This window comes from Fusarium flagelliforme (genome assembly GCF_020744385.1).
Source record: "Fusarium flagelliforme strain FIESC 12 MPI-CAGE-AA-0113 chromosome Unknown B0J16scaffold_1, whole genome shotgun sequence".
Taxonomy (NCBI): Eukaryota; Fungi; Ascomycota; class Sordariomycetes; order Hypocreales; family Nectriaceae; genus Fusarium; species Fusarium flagelliforme.
The window spans coordinates 6700169-6723557 of record NW_025763503.1 but is presented as its reverse complement, the minus strand read 5'-3'; the positions used below and the strand labels follow the sequence as shown (position 1 = coordinate 6723557).

General features: G+C 49.8%; 7 protein-coding genes across 7 annotated transcripts; 3 read left to right on the top strand and 4 right to left on the bottom strand.

The window, feature by feature from the left end:
* The first annotated feature begins 3250 nt into the window (after nucleotides 1-3250).
* B0J16DRAFT_39871 (uncharacterized protein) lies at nucleotides 3251-6435 on the top strand. Its single transcript, XM_046132408.1, has one exon. It carries the CDS (start codon nucleotides 3427-3429, stop codon nucleotides 6277-6279), a length of 2853 nt encoding a protein of 950 aa, XP_045990143.1. The 5' UTR covers nucleotides 3251-3426; the 3' UTR covers nucleotides 6280-6435.
* A 746-nt stretch (nucleotides 6436-7181) lies between these two features.
* On the bottom strand, nucleotides 7182-8235 carry B0J16DRAFT_378951 (uncharacterized protein; the record flags this gene model as incomplete). The annotated part of the gene is made up of 4 exons (XM_046130959.1): nucleotides 7182-7196; nucleotides 7260-7520; nucleotides 8040-8081; nucleotides 8143-8235. 4 exons carry the CDS (start codon nucleotides 8233-8235, stop codon nucleotides 7182-7184), a joined length of 411 nt encoding a protein of 136 aa, XP_045990142.1.
* A 1832-nt stretch (nucleotides 8236-10067) lies between these two features.
* On the top strand, nucleotides 10068-14013 carry B0J16DRAFT_280227 (Retinoic acid induced 16-like protein-domain-containing protein). The gene is made up of 4 exons (XM_046123894.1): nucleotides 10068-10182; nucleotides 10244-10351; nucleotides 10403-11343; nucleotides 11388-14013. The coding sequence occupies exons 1-4, from the start codon at nucleotides 10174-10176 to the stop codon at nucleotides 13747-13749; spliced, it is 3420 nt and encodes a 1139-aa protein (XP_045990141.1). The 5' UTR covers nucleotides 10068-10173; the 3' UTR covers nucleotides 13750-14013.
* B0J16DRAFT_39664 (meiotically up-regulated gene 113-domain-containing protein) lies at nucleotides 13882-15520 on the bottom strand. Its single transcript, XM_046132282.1, has one exon. It carries the CDS (start codon nucleotides 15224-15226, stop codon nucleotides 14015-14017), a length of 1212 nt encoding a protein of 403 aa, XP_045990140.1. The 5' UTR covers nucleotides 15227-15520; the 3' UTR covers nucleotides 13882-14014.
* A 450-nt stretch (nucleotides 15521-15970) lies between these two features.
* Nucleotides 15971-16910, bottom strand: B0J16DRAFT_330489 (uncharacterized protein). Its single transcript, XM_046126470.1, has 2 exons — nucleotides 16596-16910; nucleotides 15971-16546 (listed from the first exon to the last, which is right to left on the bottom strand). Exons 1-2 carry the CDS (start codon nucleotides 16802-16804, stop codon nucleotides 16261-16263), a joined length of 495 nt encoding a protein of 164 aa, XP_045990139.1. The 5' UTR covers nucleotides 16805-16910; the 3' UTR covers nucleotides 15971-16260.
* A 281-nt stretch (nucleotides 16911-17191) lies between these two features.
* On the top strand, nucleotides 17192-18273 carry B0J16DRAFT_367575 (Manganese/iron superoxide dismutase). The gene is made up of 3 exons (XM_046130142.1): nucleotides 17192-17441; nucleotides 17500-17967; nucleotides 18018-18273. Exons 1-3 carry the CDS (start codon nucleotides 17247-17249, stop codon nucleotides 18138-18140), a joined length of 786 nt encoding a protein of 261 aa, XP_045990138.1. The 5' UTR covers nucleotides 17192-17246; the 3' UTR covers nucleotides 18141-18273.
* A 3707-nt stretch (nucleotides 18274-21980) lies between these two features.
* Nucleotides 21981-22865, bottom strand: B0J16DRAFT_314808 (uncharacterized protein; the record flags this gene model as incomplete). The annotated part of the gene is made up of 1 exon (XM_046125216.1): nucleotides 21981-22865. One exon carries the CDS (start codon nucleotides 22863-22865, stop codon nucleotides 21981-21983), a length of 885 nt encoding a protein of 294 aa, XP_045990137.1.
* Between the last annotated feature and the right edge of the window lie 524 nt (nucleotides 22866-23389).

Below are 23389 nucleotides of genomic sequence, written 5' to 3'. Positions count from 1 at the left end.
GCCTTGAGCAGGGTCTTAAGTACCGGAGCTTGTCACTTAGCTATTGAATAGCTTCAATGTAGCATTTGGAAATTGTGTCATGAACTCTGAGTATCGGTATGATGCTTCGTGATTGACGTCGAAGCACTTGCTCCTAAGACATCACCAACGATCCTTATCCGCAGAGGCCGGCTCTTTATCCGCTCACCGTCATTTGACACCACCTCGTGGCCTGGCACACGAAACAAAGTGCACAGAAAGCTAATATGCAGGGTTGCAAGTGCATTTTGATAGGGCGAGCCGAAGATACAAGTGCGAGAAGTGCCGACGAGGGGTGGCAGCCAAACAGATCGCCCCCGTTGATAGGGATCAGGCCAAGCAAGACCTGAAGGAGGTGCTGTGATTTGCCATGGCGGGGTAATTAGCGATTACAGTATCGCACTCCATCATGATGTTGTTCATTTGTGGTAATGAGATCGTGGGGTTGGTGCTTTGAGACAACCGACGTTGAACGTTGGTAAAGAGCCACAATACCCTTATTACCAATCTGGGTTTGTTGTAAAATTCTTCCCTGAAAAATGAGGACAAAGTTAACAACTGCATTGTGCTTATTTTGCACAAAGCTCAACATCTGGGAGCCTGTCCTTATTCAAAGCTGTTCCCAGCTTGTGAATGGACGAGAGTCAGCAGTAGTAGACTTGCATAAGTATGTGGGAGCACGGCCATTTGAGTCGTGGCAGCAGATCACTGTGCGATGATCTCTTCGTAAATAAACCTATGCGGGATGATCGGCGCTCTTAGTTGTCGACTGACGACACACGCAAGAGGGGCTTCATTGGTGTTGATGTCCACAACCGCTATCTCGAGCATTCTGGTCAGCGTCAAAAATAGACAGACGATGTATTGGTCTGGTTGTGCAGTATCTTGTCCCTCGCGTTATCGACGGTCCGACAGCTTCATTCCGCGTAGGTGGAGTATATCAAAGAAATGGTATGCATTTGCCAGGGAATAGCATGCAAATCGTTCGATGTAACCAAGCTCAAAATTGCTGCCCTCCATCGGCTTTTATCCATATCGAGACGAAGCTCGTTCTTGATCGTTGCAAAAGGGCATGATAAAAGCGGGACATCAAATTAGACCAAAAAACGGGCCAAGAAAAACTGCCGAAAGTAAATCCTGGACTGAGTCTAATGACTCAAGTACCGTCCCGGGGAGTTGATCATTATCGGTGAGTCGGGAAATAATACTGTTAGTTGTTGGTCAAGTTGAGGAATTCCGATAAACTTCGTGGAACCTTGCAGCATGATGTGCAGTCTTTGGACCGGCTTGACTGTAGAGGCTTCCATATAAAGGTCAAACTTTGGGAACAAGAGTCGCTTCGTTCCGTTGTCTCATTGCAACTCTGTGTCTTCGCCGTGCCCTTGTCGTGCAGGTTGAGGACCCTAGGACATAGTTGACCAACCCATGTTGTTCTAAAATCTTTCCCCTTGAGCCAACTCAGAGCCTTTCCCACAATGGGCAGCCCGTGACGCCCACGACGTCAGCGAATTCTCTTCCAAGGTATTGGCTGCAGTTCCAAATCTCAGAGGACGACAGCCTAGAGATTAACCTTTGGAGGCGATTGCCTGCCTGATTCGTCCATCTTGATCCGACATGTGTCTATCGGAGTGTACCGAGGAAAGGGTTTGCCTTGATACAGTACTAAGTTAGAGTACAGTAGTGATGATTTACCGTAAGATGAGGCTGGAATTGGTGATGGTCCTTTCCTTTGCATTGCGGAGAAGCCCTACTATGTACAGTAAGAGCAGCACGGCAGAACCGGGGTGAACCCTGGCCAATGCTGGCTCGTCTAACAGAGCTTGTAAGCGATGGCGTGCGCACGCGATGTGTTGCATTTGTTCATATTGTTGATGTACTATCGAGATGAAGGTCAATTGCAGGAAACGGACACAGCCATTGGGTATCGGGCTATCAAAGGGGTAGATTTGAAAAGAACTGTCAGCGTTTTGTTGGAGTCACTCAGTTCAGGTCTTTGTGACGAATGTGGACAAAGACTTTAGTTCCTGCCAATTACTTGAGTTCTTTCGCCTCATCTCATCTCTGCTAAAAAGCAGGGTTCACACAGTACAGCGCACGGTGTGTTTCATGGTGGAGCATGTGACTCCTCTTCAATTGTCGGTTGTTTTTACTTGAGAAAAACTCATGACGGCGCATTTGCTAGCAAAGGCTTTTACAAGCTGAAGTCTTAAACCTGATGATCATTCTAAAGGTAATGGCAAACTCAATGAGTGTTATGACGGGTCTATAGGCAGATCGCTGACTTGTAGACAAACCAGCCAAGCAGCCCAGCATAGCGCCTCATCTTGACCAACTCAACCTTGTTCCTGGGTACCTGATCCGTTGGCATTTCGAGACGCCAAAATCTCCCAGAAGCGGAATCTTATCTGGTAGACGATCCACTTTGAAGATCTAGACATTTAGAACGAAGCCATCGTTAAGAGTAAGGGAGTGTGTAGATACTATAACAGGGTCACCTTTGTCAACTTCAGCTCTCATCAGCACAACTCCACTGATATCGGATCCCCTTTGACGCGCCTTTAGCGCGCACTTTGGAATAGGCTGGCCCCAACTGCCCCAATTGCGCCCCATCTCATGCGTCTCAAAGTGCCATCCATTGGCAGCTAGAGCTTTGAGATCATGCGAGCCACTAAGACTACAGTGGATTCCAGCACTCTTAGAACGTCAGAAACAGCCGCGCAGTGCACAGTGTGAGCCTCCGTCCCCCGCTATTCCCGTTCCCGTCCATCCTTCCATTATCCTTTTTGCGTTCGGCCACTCCATTCCTCTCTGTTTCTTTCAATACCTCGATTCTTCCACAAGCACGAGCCGGGCTTTGACAGCCAAAAAATCTCCTTACCTCCACCACCAACAACCCTACCTTGCATTACCTTTTTTTCTTCCTTTGCCGTCCAATATTTTGTATCTATCCACTTCCAAAATCCCACTGTAAACCACGTCGTAACCAGTCAAAACTCGTTGCAACATTACCTGCTCTCTGCGGCCCCCCGGCCGATCTTAGCAGGTTTTGCTTGTTGAAGTTAACTTGACGGTAGTTCCCCTCTTCTGTCGTCGCCCTTATCATTTGATCATAGCCTTGTCCTGTCTTGTCGTGTCTTGTTCCACGACCGTTCACAATTCGAATGCACATGTCGGCCTCGAACTCTCTTGACGCAACGGCCCGCCTCCCAACTTTACCTTCTATCTTCCCGAGATCCGTTCTTCTACCCGTCGCATCGTGTTAAAAAAACGACCGAGACGCCATATCGCTCGAGTCGCCAACTTTCAGTACCAAGCCCTTGACTTTGAAAGGCTTGTCCCGGCTGCCGGCCCTGTTCCCACGTGGTTCTCGGGTTCGACAGACTGTGGCAGCAAGACAAGTCGTTGCGCATGCCTCGCGCTCCAGGTTCGAGTAAGCGACAGCAAGGTGCCGCCAACCATCGCGACAATCGCCATGAGAATGGGCTTGTAGGTCCTGCAAAGCGTTCCAACGACAAGAAGGGCTCGGGGCAGCTCGACAGCCCTGCCCGACGATCTGACCAAGGTGCCTCCGGAGCCCCTGGACAGTCAACGCCTGTCAATGGTCATGCCAACAGCCCGTACAAGCAGAGTGTCTATGATGCATCCAACGACTCCCGAACCGACGACAACCGCCGCTCCTCCCTCGACGCTGTCTCCGAGATGTCTTCCGATTCATCCAACACCAACGGCCTTAGTGGTGTCGACGCTGGCCATCGCCAGATCGATGTCAATGCCATGAAGAACGCTGATGTCCACCGCGACTCTGGACCGTTCGACCTCGCAACCACTGTTCTCAAATCGCTCCCTATGCAGGACACGCTCGCTATTCTTATCATTCTGATGCATGTTCCATCGCTCTCACTTACCGTTATATACACCATCTTTACGTTCCTTACCTTTGTTCCTCCCGTCACCACCAGTTCTGGCATGAACATCAACCTTGCTGAGATTTTTGACGGCAACTCCACCATGCCCTCTCTTGTGACAGTTTTATGCGTCGACTTTTTCTTCCTTCTGATATGGCTCTTTCTGTGGGGTCCAATCCAAGATGCTATCTTGGATTTTGCCAAGCCAGTTATTGCTATCACTTTAGGAGGGGGAACGAGTGCAAGAGATGGAACCTCCAGGGGACTTACCACCTGCTTCACATGGGTGATAGGCCACCATTTGCTCCGGGGGACCAAGGCCCATTGGGGTCGTGTGGCTCGACACATACCGGAGCACTGGCGGCTACCCCATGTTTTCAGCAATTCACTTGATTCTGCTTCCAGCGCATACGATAAAATGAGTGCCTATGGTTGGGTCCGAAGTGTTCTAGCTATACATATTCTGACTCAAGGCATCGTACGATACATCCGAGAATGGTATCTGAGGCGTGAAAAGGCCAACGCTTTAGTTGGCGCCAGCGACCCGGAGGCCGGAAAGCCACCAAGCGTGGCTGGAGACACGGCCAATGAAGGAGGATTCGCAACGCCTGATACTGAAACAGGATTATCGTCCACGTCTACGGTACCCACAAGCAAAAAAAGAAGAAAGCAAAGCACTCAAGTTCGTCTTCAACAGCCCTTATGGGCGGCATTGGCAAGTACCAAAATTGTGGTAGTGAAGGAGTATGAGCTGTCCCATGCGGCTTCAGAGTCAGCAGGGACTAATGCTACCGACATTCACAATCTTGGCAATGCTCCGTTCAACAATCAGCCCAACCAAATTTGGATTTCCTACATTGGCAGCGACGAAGTATGCTTTAACACTAGCTATTTTCCCGAAATCGACGACGATGAGACCCGTTCGGTTGAATCATCGGGCGAGGATTCCAGACCAGCCAATATCGATACCTCGAAGCCATTCTATGTCAGAGTTAACAACGCTGTTTGGCAACCTACACGCATGTTCCCGATCGACGAGTCTCCCGAAGAGTCTCAGGGAGGCGTGAGATGGACGGGCGATATCTACGGACTCAGGCCTGCGTCTAAATATGTCTGTGAATTTGTTGACAGTCAAACTGACGAGGTTCTGTTCTCAACCAGTATCAGAACCGTTCAAGCCACTCAACGAGAGACAGATGGCGTTCCGCCACCTGTTGCTAACGGCCAACGATCTCTTCACCCTGACTCCCCTGCTACGACTTTACGAACATCAATTGCCGCAGTTGAAGCCAAACTTAGCGAAGAAAAGCTCCGTCTCAAGAATCTGCGAAAGGAATACAAGAACCGCGCCAACACTCTGCGAAAGGACAATGAGGCAACGGACAATCAGCTCTCCTCGGCCGGAAACCACGACGAAAAGTATCGGCAGAAGATTCGTCAGCAAGAAACCCAGAAGGCCCAAGCAGAGCGTGACACCCAGCAGCTTACTGAGCAACTGAAGAACTTTGACACTGCTCCTGAACTTGCCGAACGTAAGAAGAAGGTTGAGAAGCAGTACAGTAGCGAGAAGAAAGTTTTTGAGACAGCACAGAAGGCTTTCAAGGAATACAAAGCTGGACTGGAGAAGGAGATCAAAGCCAAGGAAGTCGAGAAGTCGAATCTTAATACTCGTCGAAACAAGGTTGCCACACGTATTGCCAAGGTTGAGAACGAGCTTGCCAACATCGCCGATGCAAACAACCGTGGCCTGGACGAGGCAGAGCGACGCAATCAGGAGCGTTCTCACTGGCAGGGCCATGTCGCTGGTATCGAAGCTAACTACAACGAGCGACTGGCCCATGTTCGTGCCAATAATGCTGGTAAGAGCGAAGAGATTCGACATCTTCAAATGCAGTTGCAGAGCATGCACGATTTCATGAGCTCAGGCAATGGCATGCCCTACGACATGATGCCTCCTCTCGACGCGGGTCACCCGCACCTTGGCCCACCTTTCCAGCCTACGACTTCGAGTACTTGGAATCCTGATCCCACGGCTCCTCCTCATTACCCAACTGGACACTGGACCGCTTCAGACAACATGCTCCCATCGGTTTCTGCCCCTACGCTCCCGTCCCTGTCCCCGTGGCAGCCTCCCCCAACCGCCCCACCGTTCGAGCCGCGTATGACTCGTTCTCGAGGACGCAGCTCAAGCATGCTTAGTAACATCAGCGGCTTTACGCAGTCGAGCGGCGAAGAGTACGCATCTCCACCCATGGACTCCTACCGAGTCAAGCACATCTGGGCGAGTCGCACCAGGGCCAGCGGTGGTGGTAGCAGCGGCAGCGGCAGCAATGGTGATCCGACAAGCCCCAGATGAGTGCAATACGGGCATGATCCGTGCTGGGATGGAGATTTTGGCTGATTTGGAATGGGTGATCTATGACCATGGTAGAAAGATAGTGGCTATTGGTTCAACTTCGGCAGGCTAGGCTGTTGGGTAGCGCTTGTAGTGAATAAAAGTAGTGCCCTTGTTACAGTCCTTTATCTGTTGAACTGTGGTGTTCTTTATAGTCGCGATGACCTGTGCCCTCTGTAATGCTTAAGAGGTCAACCACCACAGCTAACTGCCGCGGCGAGTTTTAGCAAAGGAAACATGATGCCAGTAGAGGTTAATTGGTGACGATACGGTAAGACTGACTGATGATCAAAGAGTGCTTCATTGTTCCTGCAGATCATGCTGGTATACCGCCCGATGTGCCGGACTGAGTGATGGGAGGTCAGCCATGGGGTAGGCCGTCGAGGAAGTGGTGATACTCAGTGAGCTTACAAGATTCTCCCTCATTCCCTTGACCGTCGGATCTATGATCTATCTAGCTGGCTGGGTGGGTAAGTAGGCACTACCATAAGGCACAATAACAACCTGTCAGATAGACAGATTCTCAAACATAAAGAGCTCGGCTGCAGCACAGGAAGCAAAACCAATCATGCCATTTACTATCATCGACTTCGTACCCTGACGCTCTCGTGATTTCCCCAGACCGAAATACTTCAAGACACTCCAGCATCAGCTACACTGTGAACGGTTCTTGTCCTTCAGTACAATTATTTACAACACATGGATTCATTCCCGGGCACCTCGTGGCTGTTCAGCACTTCTGGCCCATGAGTTGCGAGTATAAATGACTCGATGTTTGCGAGACGTCGCTGCGTATCAGCCAGCTCGGTGCTTAGGCAAGCAACCTGTAAGTTCAGGAGATGGTTTGTCTTGGTCAAGATCCCCTACTTCTTGTCCATCTGCGACAAGAGTCAAAATATTAGCCCGTGGTCCCATGGAAAAGCTCAAGCCTGTTTACTTACTTCTTTCTTGAACTCATAAAATTCATCAAGTGAATCTTCCACCTGATCGGACAGCTTCTGGCGGAGTATTTCCTCGTCGAGGAACCTGTTCCCAGTTGCTTTGTCCACCGCTTCGATATCACCTTCAAGACGCTCAACCTTGTTGCCGGTGTTTGTGACCATTGCCTCGTTCTCGGCAATATCCTCGCCATACTTCTCAAGCTGCGTCTTGATTTGCATGATCTCAAAAGAGGTAGCGGCTTGGTCAAGGGTATATTTCTGCTAGTCACATCCGTCAGCTAAGGGTTCTAAGCTGAGTATGTCTGCACCTCGATATGCACTTTGGGTCCTCTCGTGCCGCAACTACTGAACCCTGCTTTCCAGTCCCAGCGCATTTCAGTCGATGACCTGCTGGCAGCCCCCATGCGATATGCCGAAGCAATACCTAAGTCCAAGACGAATCTTAAAGACAGTATGAGCTGTACGCCCATAATAAACTGGACGAGACCCACGATACTCAAAGTCAGGGGGATCCAGGCTGAGCCTGAAAGATATCCTGATCCTCGACGGAACAAACATGTTTCCATGGGGAACATGAATTACCGCCCCGAGCCGAGCGATATCTAGGGTTTGACTTCGAGCATCTGGAAGACGCTCAAGCTGTAGATCCAAGCTGGGCTTGGAGATGCTCAAAGAAGCATCATCAACACAGCTAAAGGCCTTACGGTTCTCGTGCGGGTAAGAGGAGGCTCCGAGGGAAGTGCAGTCGAGGGTGGATGAGAAAAGAAAAAGCAGACATACCTGATGAGGATGCGTCTCCACGCCATCCATGTTGACATCACTCTGTGCTGTCAGTATTAGTGCTAGATCCGTAGCTGGAGACCACTTGGCTCCAAACACTGACCGTTGGGGGAGTGAGTTGGGAAGCGGTAGCAGCCTGACTGTTGGCAGCAGCGAGAGCAGCACGTTGGCGGAGAGTCAGCTTGAGTTGACCCATCTTGGGAGAGAGAGCTGTGATAGATCGAAGTGGTGAAGGTGAAGTTGAAGGAAAGAAGAAGTGAGGATGATGAAGGGAAGAAAAGAAGATGAGGAGAGGGGGAGGGGGAGGAGGGTATTTATAGGCAGCCGAACGAGCGAGTGATTGTGAATGAAAGGCCTGCAAACACTCGCGTGCGCGCCAGTGCCAGTGCCTTCAGCTGCTGCCTGAGGTGGTCCTGTTGCGGGCGCAAGCGGAGATGCAGTTCAGAGTGTAAAAACAATCAAGGTAAATGGATGCCGGTCGTTGGCAGCCGGCAGCAACTGGCAGCCACTGGCAGCAACTGGCAGCGAAGTGTACAATCAGCACTTCCCGGTACCCTCCCCCTTCAAAATAGAATAGTCTATTCTTTCCACGGCTTTCCATCTGTTTACCGATCTCCTAAGGTCTTAAAAACAAAAAGAAGAAGAAAAGAAACCCAAGTCTATCACCACATCCGAGCCCCTTGACAGGTCGCAACACCCAACGCCGACACTTGAACGTTACCACCGAGATGTCTCGCCCCCGTCCATCTTCTAAAAAGCGAAGAAGACTGGGCAGGGACAAGGAAGCTATGCGCAAATTTTTGGCCCAAGCCCAGAGTTCAACTCAGAACAATCACGCTGCCCCGGCTCAAAGCTCAACAACCCCCTCTGGCGGCGACCCATCAGGTTCAAACGAGAATGGCCCTGCTCCTCAGGTTGTGAAGCCCAAATGTAAACATCGTCATCTTCCGGTTCGTTTCCCAGTTGGTATCGTCTTCGTTGTTCGGAAGCTCATTAATATTGTGTAGGATCGCCACTACTACGCGCGTGAAGACAAGTACGACCGTTGCTTTTTGACTTTCCTTCGCCGTTCTACAGAGCGCATGGACAACAAGATTGCTGAAATGACCAAAGTCTTGGATGAACGAAATTCCCTCCTTTCAGACAAATTGAAGCATTATAAGGAACGTTTGAACGGAAACAACGAGCAGATTCGACGTGACGTTGCTTGGCACGTCAAAAGAATTGAGGAGGGGTCTCTGGCGAAGCTCCTGCAAAGAGTCAACCGTTTGGAAAATCGTTGCAATGATCTTTCCTTGGAACTTATGCGCGAGCGTCAACATCGTCGAGTGACAAGCATGAGGAGCCATACCGGAGGCAACGTTGACAACGTGGACTAGTCTATGGCAGCGAGAGTACTGTCACGATCACTTCGGGCATATGTAGCCCTGGTGGAAAGTATCTGAGAAAGTGCAATTTCGGAAACTTTTTCATACCGTCAACGGTCGGCAGTCAACAATGGATCGTTTCGTCAGTTGTGTGAAGGTTGAGAAGGATGTGAAATGATGCTGGTTACGGTGTAACGGAAGATTGCCCATGGGCTCTGGTTTTCATGCCATGAAAGTTAACAAGTTGTGGTTTTAGTCTTTAGTCTCAAAGAAGCCAAATTCATTTGTCAAGTCCGATCCCAGTGAATAATGCTGTTGTTCACGTTTTTGTACCAGTATTCCATTTCGGTTTGGATTAGTGCAATTCGCAGTCAAGTGTTGAATTGTCTGGCAGATGATGAGTGCGATTCTTGAGCTATCATACACGGAAACACCCAAGGTTAGAGAAATAAAATGAATTCGAAAGAACATGAAGAAATCTTTCTTTCGAATGTTTTCTTAATCGAACATCTTCGCCTCGAATCATTGTCCGAAGAATAGGGGTCGCAATTCCTACCCTGAACCACTAGCCACACCCCTGCAAAGCCACACAACGTCACGCCACATGTCCACTCAGTTGTCTGTCTAGTACCTTAGGTACTGTAACGACACAGGGGACGACAGCTCTCAACCCAACAACTTACTGCCAATCTGCGCGGTGCCGTTATGTGGTCAAGGTGACCTTATTTTCCTAGCTATAGTCGCCGGGAGATGAATCCAACACCGTCATGGATTTCGTGAGTGTCTTGTCACCATCGGTCTCTGCAATCAGGACGACCTGCTAATTGTCTTGCATAGTGGTCGCGCCTATTGAGCCCTCTCTCGTCTGGGGGCTCCCGCAAGGACCTTGGACAGGATCCTGCGAAACGACTGCACCGATTTGAAAAACAATACAGCCGCTTATTAGTGAGACACCAGCGGAAGTCGTCCACATCCGATAGGCACTAACCACTGCAGTCCGCCTGGAGAGCATCGTCCAATTTGTCTCGAGATAGCGACGCTGCCGAAACCCTGGAAATCCGCCTCCAAGAACTCACCAACATCCTCAGCGACGAGAGCCGACGGCCGTTACCGCATCCCTGTATCCAATACTGCTCGATCAAGCAAATCTACGTTCCCATTGGCAAGATCGCCACGACCTCGTATAACGAATGGATCATTAAGGAGGCCGTCCTTTTCTTTGCGACTCTGATCGAAAGTGAAGAGGAAGCTTTTGTCGAAAACCAGACCTTCTCCGCCAGTCTGACAAACCTCCTCGTGCGAATCACCGGTCTGAACAGTGTGCGACTGGGCCTTGATACCGAGTCGCGCGTCGTCGAACTTGCCTTTAATATCACCACCAAGATTCGCCTGGATCCTAGTATTCTTCCAGCATGGTTCAAGACGCATCGCGGCGTAGCGCTCCAGAACAGGGAGAAGAACGACAACACTCGTGATGCTTTTGTTGGGCGAACACAAAAGGCCGACTTTCCTCTCTTCTATATCCTCATGGACTACATTCACCATGAGGGAAAGGTCGGCGACTTTGCGCGAACAGGATTGCTCTACATCATCGAAGCAGCGTCGAGTTCGGGACCTTTGGAACAATGGATTGTCGAAAGCGACCTGTCAACATTGATGGCGACAGGACTTGGCGCCCTGTACAGCCAACTGAGCCGTAAACTAGTCGTTGACCATCTTCCTCACAACCTACCCCCTATTCTCGCCTTCTCCGATTACGAACACCCTACATCCAACTACGAGGTGATTAGCTCATGCTCCCCCGAGTTTCAATCTCATCTTGAAGTTTTCCTATCACACCTGTTGTTCTGGCAAGACGTTCTGAACCACTGCCGGTCGGTTGAGGTCAAGTCGACTCTGCTGGAGCATTTTCAAGTCATTTTCTTACAACAGTTATTGTAAGCTATTCTACTCTTCATTGTGAGCTTTGCTGACAGATTAGATACCCCTCGCTGCTTGAGTCCTCTGATATCGACGGAGGTTCATCAGTCGCTGTTTTAACTTATCTTCGCCGTATCCTAGAATCTCTCGACCACCCTGACATGATCAACCTTATTCTCCACTATCTTCTAGCATTGCCTGATAATATTGCCTCCGCTCGACCTGGATCCAGCTCGTCTGTCAGTAAGGCTCGCAAGCGAAAGTCGATGGATCTAGCCACAATGTTGGCGGAAAGGGCAGAACCTGCCGTGACTCCTCTACTCTTCAACCTGGTCGATCTCATTCTTGCGTGTCTGAGATCACGGAACCAGCAGACTATTCATGTTACGTTACAATTGGTGTCAGCCATTCTCAAGCGACATCATCGATATGCTATTATCACTCTTCTGAGAACCGATCATGTACCAGTGCAAAATGCTACGAGAACTGTTGGTGCTCAAGAGCAAGAAGTTGAGTTCTTCATGTCGTTGGCGGGGACAATAGGCGGCGAAGATGATTTTGATGAAGTATATCAGCTCGTCCTTCGAGATACTATGACTAAACTTGAGGCCCATCCTTGCTCGCTGAAGCTTGTGGCACCGAGGGCATCTACGAATAACCAACGGTTGCCCGACAGCCTCCCTGGCGCACCTAAGGATGTTGGAGACCATACTCTTCGGCCGGATGATCCTCTCCTCAACTCGCTGTTGGACCTTCTGGAGACATTCTTTGTTAATCAAGTAGAGACAAATCTCTCAGTGACAGAGACTCTTGTTGACTTGGCTATCTGTGGTTTTATGAAGATCGAAGGATGGTTGACACGCAACCCAGGCTCCTATATATATGAAGAGGCCGATAAAAAACATACGCCTGAAGGTCAGGAAGCTGCAGAGAGCGACGATGATGAAGACTTCGACGACCTGCCGTCTCCAACTGCCGAGCAAAAACAACTCTTAGCTATGGGACAATGTCGTCAACGCCCGCAATGGTCTGAAGCTTCATTACCACGTGTTTATGGTGTTCTCAGACGATTGGAGGAGCAAGTAGCTTCTTACAAAAGGACCATTCCTCGCTTTGACGAGCTCGTGCAACAACGGCGCGACGCTTTCAGGACTGCGGATGCAATGTTACACCACGCGGGTCCTACGCCAAGGCCGACCCCAATAAGTGAAGACCCCCCTGATCGGCGCAGCTTTGAAGGGCCATCGCGCAGCACGTCGCCTTCCCGTCCATCGACATTGGAAGGCCTAGCGCACCGTCTCCTGTCTGAATTGGGAACACCAAGCCGCTCCAATAGCCCGCGAGGTCGTAAGGAACCTGGGCGTCCTCCTGGAAGCGGAAATGCGACACCCGGAAAATCTGGTCTAAGCTCTTCAAAGGAGGCGTCTCATAGTAGGGGACGAGGCACTCCGGGACGAAGCCATTCTCCGGGTAGGGTTCAAGATACTATCGACTCAGTACAGAAGGCAAGGGAGGAGGTGCTTGCTCGACAGATGGCGGAGTTTGCAGCTATGGACCAAACTATCCTCTCTAAGAAGGTGGGATTGCCGGAAGTCAAGGTTGAGCCTGTTCTTGAGCCTGTTCCTGTCACATTTGACAAAAAGACAATTCCCAAACCGGCCGAAATCACGAAGGAAGAGGAGCCCACCAAGGAAATATCTACCGAGGAAATATCCACTGAGCATGACGCCAAGAAGGACGAGCCTGAAGGTTCTGCAACTGAACAAGATGAGCAACCCCCCGCCGAGGTCAAGCTCGATGAGGAGGCGAAGCCCGAAGGTGATGCGACTGAGGCTGAAGTTTCCGGAACCGAGCCAGTCGAGGCTGCGCCTGTATCGACTGAGCTAGCTGAACCAAGCGAGTCAAAAACCGAGGACGTCGAGACCACCGAGGCCATCGAAGCTGCTGGGACCGAAGAAAGTGAACCTGCCAAGGAGCCAGAATCCCAAGAGCCTGAGGCTAAGGAAACCGAAACTAAGGAATCTGAGGCGAAGGAGCCGGATGCAGAGGGTCTTGCAGAAGATTCTGAACCCGCAGAGGTCAAGGCACAGGAACCTAATATCAAGGACATTGAGATTGAAGAACCCGAAGTCAAAGAACCTGAGACCAAGGGTGCTGAGATTGAAGAACCTGAGACCGAGAATGCTGAGATCGAAGACCGTGAAGTCGAAGAATCCTATCCTGAGACTCCGCGACCGAAAACTCGAAGTTCCGAAATTCCAGAACCAGAAACTCCTCAGCCTAAAGAGCAGAGAGAGAACACAACAACTGTGTCAGTCTCTCACGTTGTCACAAACGTCATCATCCTACAGTCCTTCCTTTTTGAGCTTGCTGCTCTCGTACAGGTCAGAGCAGGTCTATTCGACGAGGTGCGATTTGTGTAACGGGAAATTGGTTAGGAGGTGCATTAACTGGGGCGAGATCGAGGAGATTCTCACGATTCATGAGCAGATGGCATTGGTGCGATTGTTTGATAGACCGGGAGGGAAGGAATACTTATATATAATGGATACCGAGACCGTAGACTCGGGTCTGGTTGAACGTGACATTTCTCACGGTTTGTGGTTGTGGATCGTAACTTCGTGTAATTGTTCATGTGAACCAACGCTGGCTATATATGCATACTTATATATGTAACATAATTCAAGTCTATGGGTTCGTTTCGTCCCATTCTATCCATCTTCTAATAACACCATCAACAGCTTTGATGCCTTCTCTTGTGGCTTCCACCTCGAACCATTCACGATGCTCTCTACCACAAGCATCACATTTACCCGCATCCGCCTTGAGTCCCAGGCCTGCAAGCTCTATGTGCACCAGACGCTCTACACGGTGTACATGCTGCGTCATGTGAGGGACCACACCCGACGATTCTTGCGACCCTGGGAGGTAGGGGTAGTATCGCAGAATCTCAACTTCATGACCACATTGGCGCTGCCACTGGTTCAAACGACGCTGTACGTTTTGTGCGCGCCCAATCTTAAGAAGCATGGTGCTTCCAGATTTTGATGCATTCGCAGCTGCGAAACTCGATACAGCATTACTTGCGCTTCGAGAGCGTGACTGGTGATTTGGTGATGGGGGTGACAGGAGTGAGCGCGCTGCGTCAACGGGCGCAGCAGATGCGACCGGAGATGTAGGAGTGAGCCAGAACATGTAGATGAAGCCGGGCTCTTCTCCATTGCCGAATGGGCGGGCTAGTTCGGCCATAAGCGACGAGGCGGTAGCGGCGTCTAAAGAGTCGGGGATGAAATCCTTGATGGTCGCTGTTTGCGAGCCTGTTGATTTGCGAGGCCGACGGGGTGACTTGGCGCCGGATGTGAAGCTTTGCTTTGAGTTGCGCTTAGGTGGTACAGGTATGGAGTTGTTTTTCTGAACTGGACGTGGGTCTGGTCGTGATGGCCGTGAAGATTCATCATCTTCAGCAGGGACCGAGAAGCAGAAACAGCAGAGCAAAGATTGCTTTGCTTGTGGTTTCGGTTTTGAGCCGCTTGGTTTGCGACCCGAATCAATCCTCTCTTTCCCATGCTTCCTCTTCTCTTGCAAGTCTACCAATCCCAATCTATCCGTCAACGTATCCAAGCTTGTGCGCCCTTCCAGAATCGGCGTCGAAGTGGCTCGGGGCCCAGGACTCGAATGCGCCGACATATTCGCCTGTTCGCGATGCTGCCAGCAGTAAAGGGTTTCATCGCGCGGGTCAGGAGTGACAGGACGTCCACGCTTATCGGTTTTGGGATTTTGCTGGGCGACGGCGCGACGACAGGGTCGTCCGTTGGAGGTTATACCGCGACATGTTCCATCAGCGAGTTTAGAGTCGGCTCGGTTGAGAAAGGACTCGGGAGTATTTGCGACAAAGGGCATTGTATTGTGTTCTCAAATAGCGGTGTCGAACAATGGGGTTTGTGTCGAAGAACAATGAAGCGTCGTAGTTGGAACTGTACACGGATAGAGGATTCTGTATATAAAATGAGAGTTGTGGAGAAGTGATTCAGGGATGTAGAGAAGGGATGATGAGGAATGATTCAAAGCCAAGAAGGGCCTGACGGGAAGCTTGGTTTTTTCTCATCTTGGCTCGGCTTGCAGTCGCGACCAAGCCAAGGTCGAAGGCGGCTAGGGATCCATGATAATGATGGAGAAGGGAAGCCTAAGTGGAGAGGTGTGTTGTTTGTGGCTGTGCGTGGCTGTGTCTGGTAGGCTGAATCTCCCTAGTGAGAGGTAGCCTCTGTGGCTAACAGCTATTGCAGAAAGCACATGAGTTGTCAGTGAACAATTGATGCTTTTCTACATTGTTTACATCTGATTTCGGTGATTTCGTGATGGAGGTTGAACAATGATGTTGTGTTTGGAGGTGGTACTCCATGTTGATCTGTGCTATTTTTAACAGCGTTGAAACGTCATTCGAACCACGGTTGATCCCTGACACTGACAGATTTACTGGGAACTTTCCTAATCAAGGAACTTTGGCTCGCCTTGGAAATTCTGTACCTGATTCAGGGACCAAGGAAAACAATGTTCCTGAACCTGAATCGCTATTGGTGCACCATGCTTCGCGATGAGTATACCAAAAACAGAATATCCTCATCACCAGCGGCAATCTAACCAGGAATGATAATATGGTAATTCTCATTGAGTAAGTGAGCAACAAATAATAACAAAGCAATTGTACCCCGTATGTTGCGATTAACGCCGAATGAACTCCGTCCCAGGTCGCTTGCCTGTTCCAATAAATATCTTCCACGCGGGCAGAGTGACAACTTATAACGCCAGCAAAAAAGAGGACCTTGATAACATAATGCATGCAAACTTCAATCCACCCGGTACACATCCGGACAACCTTGATGGGTCTGACCCTGTAGGCCAGCTCAAACTGTTAGACCGCCCATAGAGGTTCTTTACTAGATTGACGATGATGGTGATGATGGGCAAGATGTTTCCTCGGGTAATTCTTGGCTCATAAAGTTGAAGCCGACGATACCTTCGGCCACGATTCTGTCTTGTCCTGTTGCGAGGCGCGAATAGACCGAAACGCGACGACCAATAATCCCGTCGCCTCCGACTTCAAGAGATAGTGGACCTTGGAGCTGTGATTCGACAAAGTCATTTGATGTTGGGGGTGTTTCGAGGGGGAATTGGCGAAATAAGCCACATTCGCTTGCGTTTCTCGTCAGATCACCACTAGAACTTCTCAATGTTAACATTGGGTCAACTCTCAGAGTAAGGGCACACTTACTGAATAACAACATATAAATCAGAGAACCCCTTCATGTTGCATTCGTCATTTGGGGTGAGTCTTGCGTGTGTCGCGTTGCAACTTGCTGGGCTGCCAGGTGTATGAAAGGCGAGATCACCGCATATTCTTGATGACATGGAGTTAGTCGGAGGATTGAGAGCAACGAGAGCGCCCCCTCGAGGACGGTTTGTATTCTCAGGACCGCACATGATGCTGAATGATTGATTGTATGAGATTGTGTAGATGCTTGGTGAATATAGATTTGTAGAGTATACCAATATGGGTTTGATAGAATGATAAGAGAGAACTCGTCTTGATAATAATCCATAACTTGTAGACACCCTTTTGGCCTATTCATATAGTTGATCCCTTGTTTTAGCATCTTTCTCATAGTCTCTCATTCCAAAAGTCATGGGTTGTGCCGTCAAACGTGCTCACACAAACTCACCAATCACAAGGCCCCAACATCTAGCGGTGTTCCCGAATCGGGTAACTTCTGGGTGAGCAAGTTTGAGGGGAAATGCTCTCGAAACAACAACACTCCAAAGAAAGTACCTTGATGGAACTGACAACTCTCCAATCACCCACTACCTATCCCTCTATACAGTCTATTAACTAGAGATATTAATAACTCTAAACTCTGACGCAATCATGTTCCTCCCAAAGACCTCACTTCTACCCCTCCTCCTTCTCGTCTCTTCCTCATCTTCCTCTCTTGTCAACGCTGAATCTGATCGTCCTTCTGAGAAAGACCAAGCTTATACTATCGTCTCTGATAACATTCACTCTTATTCAGCCATGTCTGTTGGAACCTACTCTCTTCCGGCGTTGCCGTACGCCTACGATGTGAGATCACCACCTATCCTCTGACCATAAAGTTGTAACACGAGCTAACGCAGTAAAGGCCCTTGAGCCCAGCATCTCTGCTCAGATCATGGAACTCCACCACTCCAAGCATCACCAAGCCTACGTGACAAACCTCAACGCCGCCCTCAAGAACTACGCCACCGCTACTTCATCCAACGACATCGCCGGTCAAATCGCCCTACAGTCCGCTATCAAGTTCAACGGCGGTGGTCATATCAACCACTCCCTCTTCTGGGAGAACCTCAGCCCTTCCAGCTCCCCAGACTCCAAGCCTGACAGTGCGCCTACCCTCAGCGCTGAGATCTCCAAGACGTGGGGTGGTATCGAGGCTTTCCAGGAAGCCTTCAAGAAGACGCTGCTAGGTCTGCAAGGCAGTGGCTGGGGATGGCTGGTCAAGGATACGCAGGGCTTGCGCATCGTTACGACCAAGGACCAAGACCCTGTTGTAGGAGGGGAGGTGCCCATTTTTGGTGTTGATATGTGGGAGCATGCGTACTACCTGCAGGTAAGTTGTACAGTTTTGTTGACTTCGGTGCAGTACTAACATGAATATAGTATCTCAACGGAAAGGCTGCTTATGTCGATAACATCTGGAATGTCATCAACTGGAAGACGGCCGAGGCTCGTTTCACCGGCTCCCGGGAGGATGCTTTCAAGGTTCTGCGAGCTTCCATCTAAGTCGAGATGCACCATGAGGATTGAAGAGTAATGATGCTACGCAGTCTCTCCACAGTTATGCCATCTTATATTATTCTGAGACAGAACAAATAACAAAAAGGTTTAATCTCAAGTTTTCCAGCGATGCAGTGACACTCTACAAGCCCCCAGCAACGTGCTCAACATCTGACACTCAGTCTCGGCTGGCTACCCACAACCATAACCTGCGTTTGACTCGCTCAGCAGCAATGCCGTACACCCGTATCTTGACCGCCAAGTCTTCTTTTGTCCTTCCTTTTGAATACGTATCTATTCATTCCTTGGAGTGCCTTTATCCTCGCCCCTTTTCGATCCATCTCGCTCCTATTATGCGGACGTATGCACCTTTCCGTCCGTCGGCCCTAGTCATACGCGTGTTTGTCAACGCCACATATCTAAATATGCATGCACACAATGACTAAACCTGAGGCCTCGGTGATGAGTTTTGTGTCACTGTACTTTATCAGGTTGTAGATATGAAGCATGTGTCTGTGCTCGTGTAACACGCCTGAACACAGCAGATGCAAGGCTCGGCTTCACGATCCCGCACAATGGGAAATTAAGAAGGTCGACGAGGCTTAAAAAAAGACCTTTTGTAGAAGGGTCAAGGTCTAGGCCAGGAATTAATGAGTCTGAATGTGCGCTGTAACTGTGAGACGTTGAACTGACTCTCGAGTGCCAGCTGGCATTAGTTATTCTAATTTCCATCTCGACGTCAGGTACCTTCATGTCAGATACCTAAACTTGGATGCTCGTAATGAGATACGGATCGGTCGGCATAACGCATAAGCTGTAACGAAAATATCCGTTGCTGATGTTGATTTCAAGGAGAAAAGCATGGATATCATGGCACTGCCGGAAGCCGAAGGGCATTTCAGCGGGAGGATAATTAAATCAACGGCAAGACGAAACGTACAGTTCGGATAAACACATGCTTTCCATATCCTCTAATAACGCCGTGAAGATACTCATGACGGTCTCTCCGGTACCACGGCATAATGCTTCGTCAGGGGTTACATGGCAACGGGACTCGTGCGAGGCCTCATCTCATGGAGAGGAAGAATAGGTATAAAGAGGGGACATGAGTTTCCAAAGAAATCTTGTAGTGCTAAGATCTTCTTGTTCAGAAGTGAAACCAACCTCACTCTTTTTCGTCACTCGTTTCCTACTCTCGTCTTTGGACTTCGTACTTTCGCTTCCCTTCTTGAGACCTGGATATGTCTCTCTTCCTTCGCTTGGCCCTCGCGGGGCTCTGGTTCGTGTCTCCTGTCCTTGGGGAAGGTTATTAAACTAACTTGTACAGGGCTTCAGCTGTTGCTGCTCAGAGCACCGTGACTGTCACCGAAACAGTTACCGAGTGTGCTTCGTCATGCTACTCCGTCGTATCTCAGTGTACCTCGACTGAGTACATCGGCACGACCTCACTCATCGAGCTTCCTACTGTATCTTCGGCTAGCCTGTCTGAGACTTCTCCTATTGACACCACCGACATCATCTCTCTGCCCACTGTCTCTGGTACCTCGATCTCAACCAAGTTTGCCAACACTAGCGCCGTGATTAGCTCATACACTTCTACTTCTATCATCGAGACTACCATTACCATTTCGGAATCTACTGGTGTTACCGTTGGGTCGAGTGCTCTCGCTGGTGAGACCTCGGAGTCGGAGTCTAGCTTGTATGGATACTCTACCATGACCTCCGAGAGTCTTACAGATATCGAGACCATGCCTACTGTTGTTCCGAGTGCCAACTCTTCTTCTTTTGCTGCTGGTACCACCAAGATCACAACTGACATCGGAACTACTGGAAGCTTCACGGATGTTGAAACTATTCCCACGATAATCCCTACTGCCAACTCTTCAGCTCTTGCCTCTGGTACCACCGAGATCTTGACGACCGTTGGAACTACTGGGAGTTTGACCGAAGTTGAAACTATTCCCACGGTTGTCGCTAGTGCCAACTCTTCAGGTATTGCTTCAGGCACTACTGAGATTCTGACCAGCATCGGAACTACTGAGAGTCTCACAGATACGGAGACTATTCCCACTGTTGTCCCAAGCGCCGACTCATCTGCTCTTGCATCTGGCACCACCGAAAGTCTCACAAATGTTGAGACTATGCCAACTATTGTTCCGAGTGTCGAATCTTCAGCTCTCGCATCTGGAACTACCCAGTCCACGGAGGCAAGCGGATCCTCTGAGGTCACCCAAGCTTCAACCGAACAACTTTCGGAGTCTGCCCCTGGCAGTACCGAGTCAGCGTCTACTGAGAGTACTAGCACCGATGTCTTTGTCCCCGAAAAGAGTCGGTCGATCGTTACTAGGAAGACTGGTACTTCTATTGTCACTGAACAAGCCTCCACAACTACTTTGGAGTCGACTTTCACCAGCCAAGTCACTATCACTGAGAGTACCACTACTGTATACTCTGCCTCCACCGACTCTACTGAGCTTCCAGCTACCTCTGAGGGAAGCACTGAGATCCTTGGAACATCTTCTCAAGTCGAGGGCTCCAGCAGCGAGACTGACCAAGGCTCTATGACAACTGAAGGTGTCACAACCGAAGCCACTGGTCTCACTCAGCTGATATCTTCGATCACCCTGACTCGTACCGAGGCTTTATCTGCATCCGAATCCGAGTCTGCTTCAGGGGAGACTACCCAAGTGGTCATCTCGTCCTCTGGCACAGATGTCTCCACTGCTTCTGAGACCGAGGTCGAAACTGCCAGCACCGTCGAGACTTTTTCTGCAGGTACTTCAGCTGTTGAAACTGATTCAACTTCTAGCGACTCCAGCCCCAAGACCACCAGCGCTGGAGTTTCTACCGGTACGGCTGAAGTTGAAGAGTCGACCACCTCGGATTGCACATCGACCCAGCATACCCACATCTACGAGAACACAACTATTGTTCATAGCACCGCTGATGTGAGCGTCGATTCGTCTGCTCTGGCTGGATCATTTGCATCGACTCTTTCTGGGGGAACGGTTGTTATCTCTGCCACTTCAGGTGTCGTTGAGCAGACTACCTTGCCCAGTGGTGACACCGGAATTGGATTATCGACCACTGTGGGATCTGAGACTACCGGTGACTCAGCTACTGGAGCCGAGACTACTTCTTTCTCTGGTGCAGCCTCCATCGAGACAACCCTCACTCAATCCACTGCATCCGCCCAAACAACACCCATCACTGTCCCCTTGGAGCCAAGTTACCCTCACAACTACGACTTCGGTTCTCCAAGCTCCGCAAACAACGGCTGGCCAACCTTTTCCTTCGAGTCAAGCGCCGACGCAGTAACAGGTTTCTCCTCATTCACCACCCTCACTACGAGCAAGGTTAGCGATGCCGCTTCTACTTCTACCGGCATCAAGGAGCCCGACTACGAACCTCCTGCTTACGAGCCTCCTTCTTACCGTGAGCCTGCGTATGTCCGCAAGCGCTGGGGTTTCGGATGGTAAGCTGTTGTTTTCGTACAAAGTAGGCGATGATCTGTTGGAATCTTGTTCTTTTTACCTTCTTGGAATGACTTGATGTCTTTCTACTTACTTTGATTGATTCATTTTTATTTGTATCTGGAACATGTAACTTCACGGGGGTAGATAATTGATAGAAAATACATTGGGGTTGTTGCTTTATCTTTATTGAACGTGAAGTGGCTGTATTTCCTTGTGCTAAAGTTGTCTCAAGTGTTCATTGCTGTCTATTCCTTCGAGTGAGTATACAACCGTTTTCTGCTATCTACGATTTTGTTATGGAATCTAAGCCATGTGGATTGGCCTCCAATTACCAAGATTTTCCCATTTTTGCGCCGTCAGAAACATCCTTTCACCCCCCTACGCTCTCCCAATCCATGGGCTCAACCATCCACTCCCACTGATCATCTTCAGCCATAACCACCTCATCATCAAAGTCATCAGCCCATGACCTGCCCCGGTTATCCATCTCGACCTTCCTCGAGGCAAGGCCATATCCAACCTCCAACCCACCCAGAATTTGCGTCACGATCCACGTCAGGTCGTACATCTTTAGCGGCGCCGTCTCCTTGCCATTGCCATCCTTGACGTCCTTCCACTGATTTCGAAGCTCCTTGGCCTTCCAGAGCGCCATGTTCACTTCTCCCTTCCCAAGCGCCTCGTACAGCGGTCCTGTCTTATTCTCCAAAGTGGCAAGGACGTCATGATGATAGCGGTGCTTCTCATCTCTTCCTCTTCTTGATGATTGCGGCACCATGATGTCGAATACGAGAAGGAGAAGAACGAGCGCTTGCTCGATCCAGACGTAAAATTCATGAAAGTCAACCTTGAAGTTCTTTTCGGCTTCGCCCACCGGAAATCCGGATGACTCCGGGTTCAGCGCGCGATGATACGAGTTCTGCAGGTCGACGTACTTCCAGCGCAGTCTCTGACAAGCTTGTTCGAAGCGATGGAAAGCCTGAGACGATGTTAAGCGCGTTGATGGAGGATTTGAGCTGGGTAGTGGTGCCAGTGGTAAAACAGCTGGTGCTGAGACATCCGGTACTGATACAGCCGGTACTGACACAGCCGGTAATGACACAGCCGGTTCTGTTGGCGCTGAGATAGTTGGTGCTGAGGTAGTTGTTGGTGGGGGCGGGGGTCGCGATGGCTGAGATGAGGCGCGTGCCGAGGGGGCATTTTGAACGCGAGAGCGGCCTCCTACAGCCCAGATTGACCCTTTAAGTCCTGTTGACATTATAACGAGTTGAGATGAGAAGACGTGGAGCGTGAAGTGTCGTGCATATGAGAGAGAAAGAGAGCCGCTAAAAGCCTAAGAGACGAAACAACTTAGTCCCTTTATCCTAACTCGGACCAGCACTTAGGCCTCTATTTTGGTAGCCTAAAGCTTGGAGGATAATTCCCCTGTTACTTACCTGAGGGAGAGACAAATGGTCTGTGAGTGATCCGAAACAGGGACGATGCCTTGCTTCTTTGGTTCGTAACGCGCTGTTCGAAAACTCTAGTGGGTCTTTGACCGTGAACAATCCAATTGAGAAGCTGCTGTACCAGAGAAATGATAAAGAAGCGATCGTGATATCATGAAAGAGAAAATACTGTGTTGGAAAAAGAATGGTTTCAAGATCAAAGAGATGTGAGGACGAAAGCGGCCAACTCAATCGATGATCGACAGGCACGAAGTTGAACTCTGATTGGCTTATTCATCGGCGGTTAACTGTTGGCTGCGGGAAGGGACATCCACCAACCCCAATCACTAATAAA

What these genes read in the sequence shown, in the direction of transcription:
- B0J16DRAFT_39664 (XM_046132282.1), bottom strand. Translation starts at nt 15,226, where the DNA reads ATGCCCTTTGTCGCAAATACTCCCGAGTCCTTTCTCAACCGAGCCGAC.
- B0J16DRAFT_280227 (XM_046123894.1), top strand. An exon ending in AACAATACAGCCGCTTATTA is followed by an intron (nt 10,352 to 10,402) that starts GTGAGACACCAG and finishes TAACCACTGCAG; the next exon opens with TCCGCCTGGAGAGCATCGTC. An exon ending in ATTTTCTTACAACAGTTATT is followed by an intron (nt 11,344 to 11,387) that starts GTAAGCTATTCT and finishes CTGACAGATTAG; the next exon opens with ATACCCCTCGCTGCTTGAGT.
- B0J16DRAFT_330489 (XM_046126470.1), bottom strand. Translation starts at nt 16,804, where the DNA reads ATGTGCGGTCCTGAGAATACAAACCGTCCTCGAGGGGGCGCTCTCGTT. An exon ending in GATTTATATGTTGTTATTCA is followed by an intron (nt 16,547 to 16,595) that starts GTAAGTGTGCCC and finishes AACATTGAGAAG; the next exon opens with TTCTAGTGGTGATCTGACGA.
- B0J16DRAFT_367575 (XM_046130142.1), top strand. Translation starts at nt 17,247, where the DNA reads ATGTTCCTCCCAAAGACCTCACTTCTACCCCTCCTCCTTCTCGTCTCT. An exon ending in CGTTGCCGTACGCCTACGAT is followed by an intron (nt 17,442 to 17,499) that starts GTGAGATCACCA and finishes AACGCAGTAAAG; the next exon opens with GCCCTTGAGCCCAGCATCTC. An exon ending in AGCATGCGTACTACCTGCAG is followed by an intron (nt 17,968 to 18,017) that starts GTAAGTTGTACA and finishes ACATGAATATAG; the next exon opens with TATCTCAACGGAAAGGCTGC.
- B0J16DRAFT_39871 (XM_046132408.1), top strand. Translation starts at nt 3,427, where the DNA reads ATGCCTCGCGCTCCAGGTTCGAGTAAGCGACAGCAAGGTGCCGCCAAC.